Raw genomic sequence first — 559 nt, 5'->3', positions numbered from 1 at the left:
CAGATGGAGCAACCAAACCCAGTCCCAGGATCATAGACAAGAGTCCCAGGATCATAGACAGAGGCTAACAAATCCTGCCTCAGGTTTATTTGTACAAACAGCACAGGAGGACCACAGCGCCATGCAGATGGCAGCCCGGAGGTGGGGTGGGGGGTCGCACCAGTCCTTCTGTCCTCACGTTGGCACACAGAGATACCTACTCTGTAGCCTTTGTAGTGGCCTGGGCACCTTTGGGAGCCTGAGCTGGAATTGAAACTGGAGCTGCAGCCTGAGCCTTGGTTTGATCCTTGGCCTTGGCCTTTGGCCGGCACAGCCGGAGCCCCTTGGCAATGCGAGCACGAGCACGCTTCCCAAGCTTGGGGTGGGCAATGTAGGCAAGTCGATCAAGCTTGCGGCTGACACCCTTTGGGATCTTGGGCTTAACCTCCTTGGGCTTTACGAGGGCCTTGACAGCCTCGGCACGTGCACTCATGGCCTTGGCATTGTTGGCCTGCATCTTCTTTAGGCCCTTCTTGTTGTGCTTCTTGGTAAAGCGCATGTTCCTAAGGACTTGGGGTCC

The 559-nt window shown here is 56.4% G+C and overlaps 1 protein-coding gene across 1 annotated transcript; it reads right to left on the bottom strand.

The window, feature by feature from the left end:
• Window positions 1-45: 45 nt before the first annotated feature.
• LOC108525727 (60S ribosomal protein L29-like) lies at window positions 46-553 on the bottom strand. Its single transcript, XM_017866595.1, has one exon. It carries the CDS (start codon window positions 536-538, stop codon window positions 197-199), a length of 342 nt encoding a protein of 113 aa, XP_017722084.1. The 5' UTR covers window positions 539-553; the 3' UTR covers window positions 46-196.
• Window positions 554-559: the final 6 nt, after the last annotated feature.

This window comes from Rhinopithecus bieti, unplaced genomic scaffold (assembly GCF_001698545.2).
Source record: "Rhinopithecus bieti isolate Rb0 unplaced genomic scaffold, ASM169854v2 repeat_19772, whole genome shotgun sequence".
In the NCBI taxonomy this organism is placed as follows: Eukaryota; Metazoa; Chordata; class Mammalia; order Primates; family Cercopithecidae; genus Rhinopithecus; species Rhinopithecus bieti.
The sequence above is the reverse complement of the archived record's forward strand: the minus strand, read 5'-3'. Positions and strand labels throughout refer to the sequence as shown.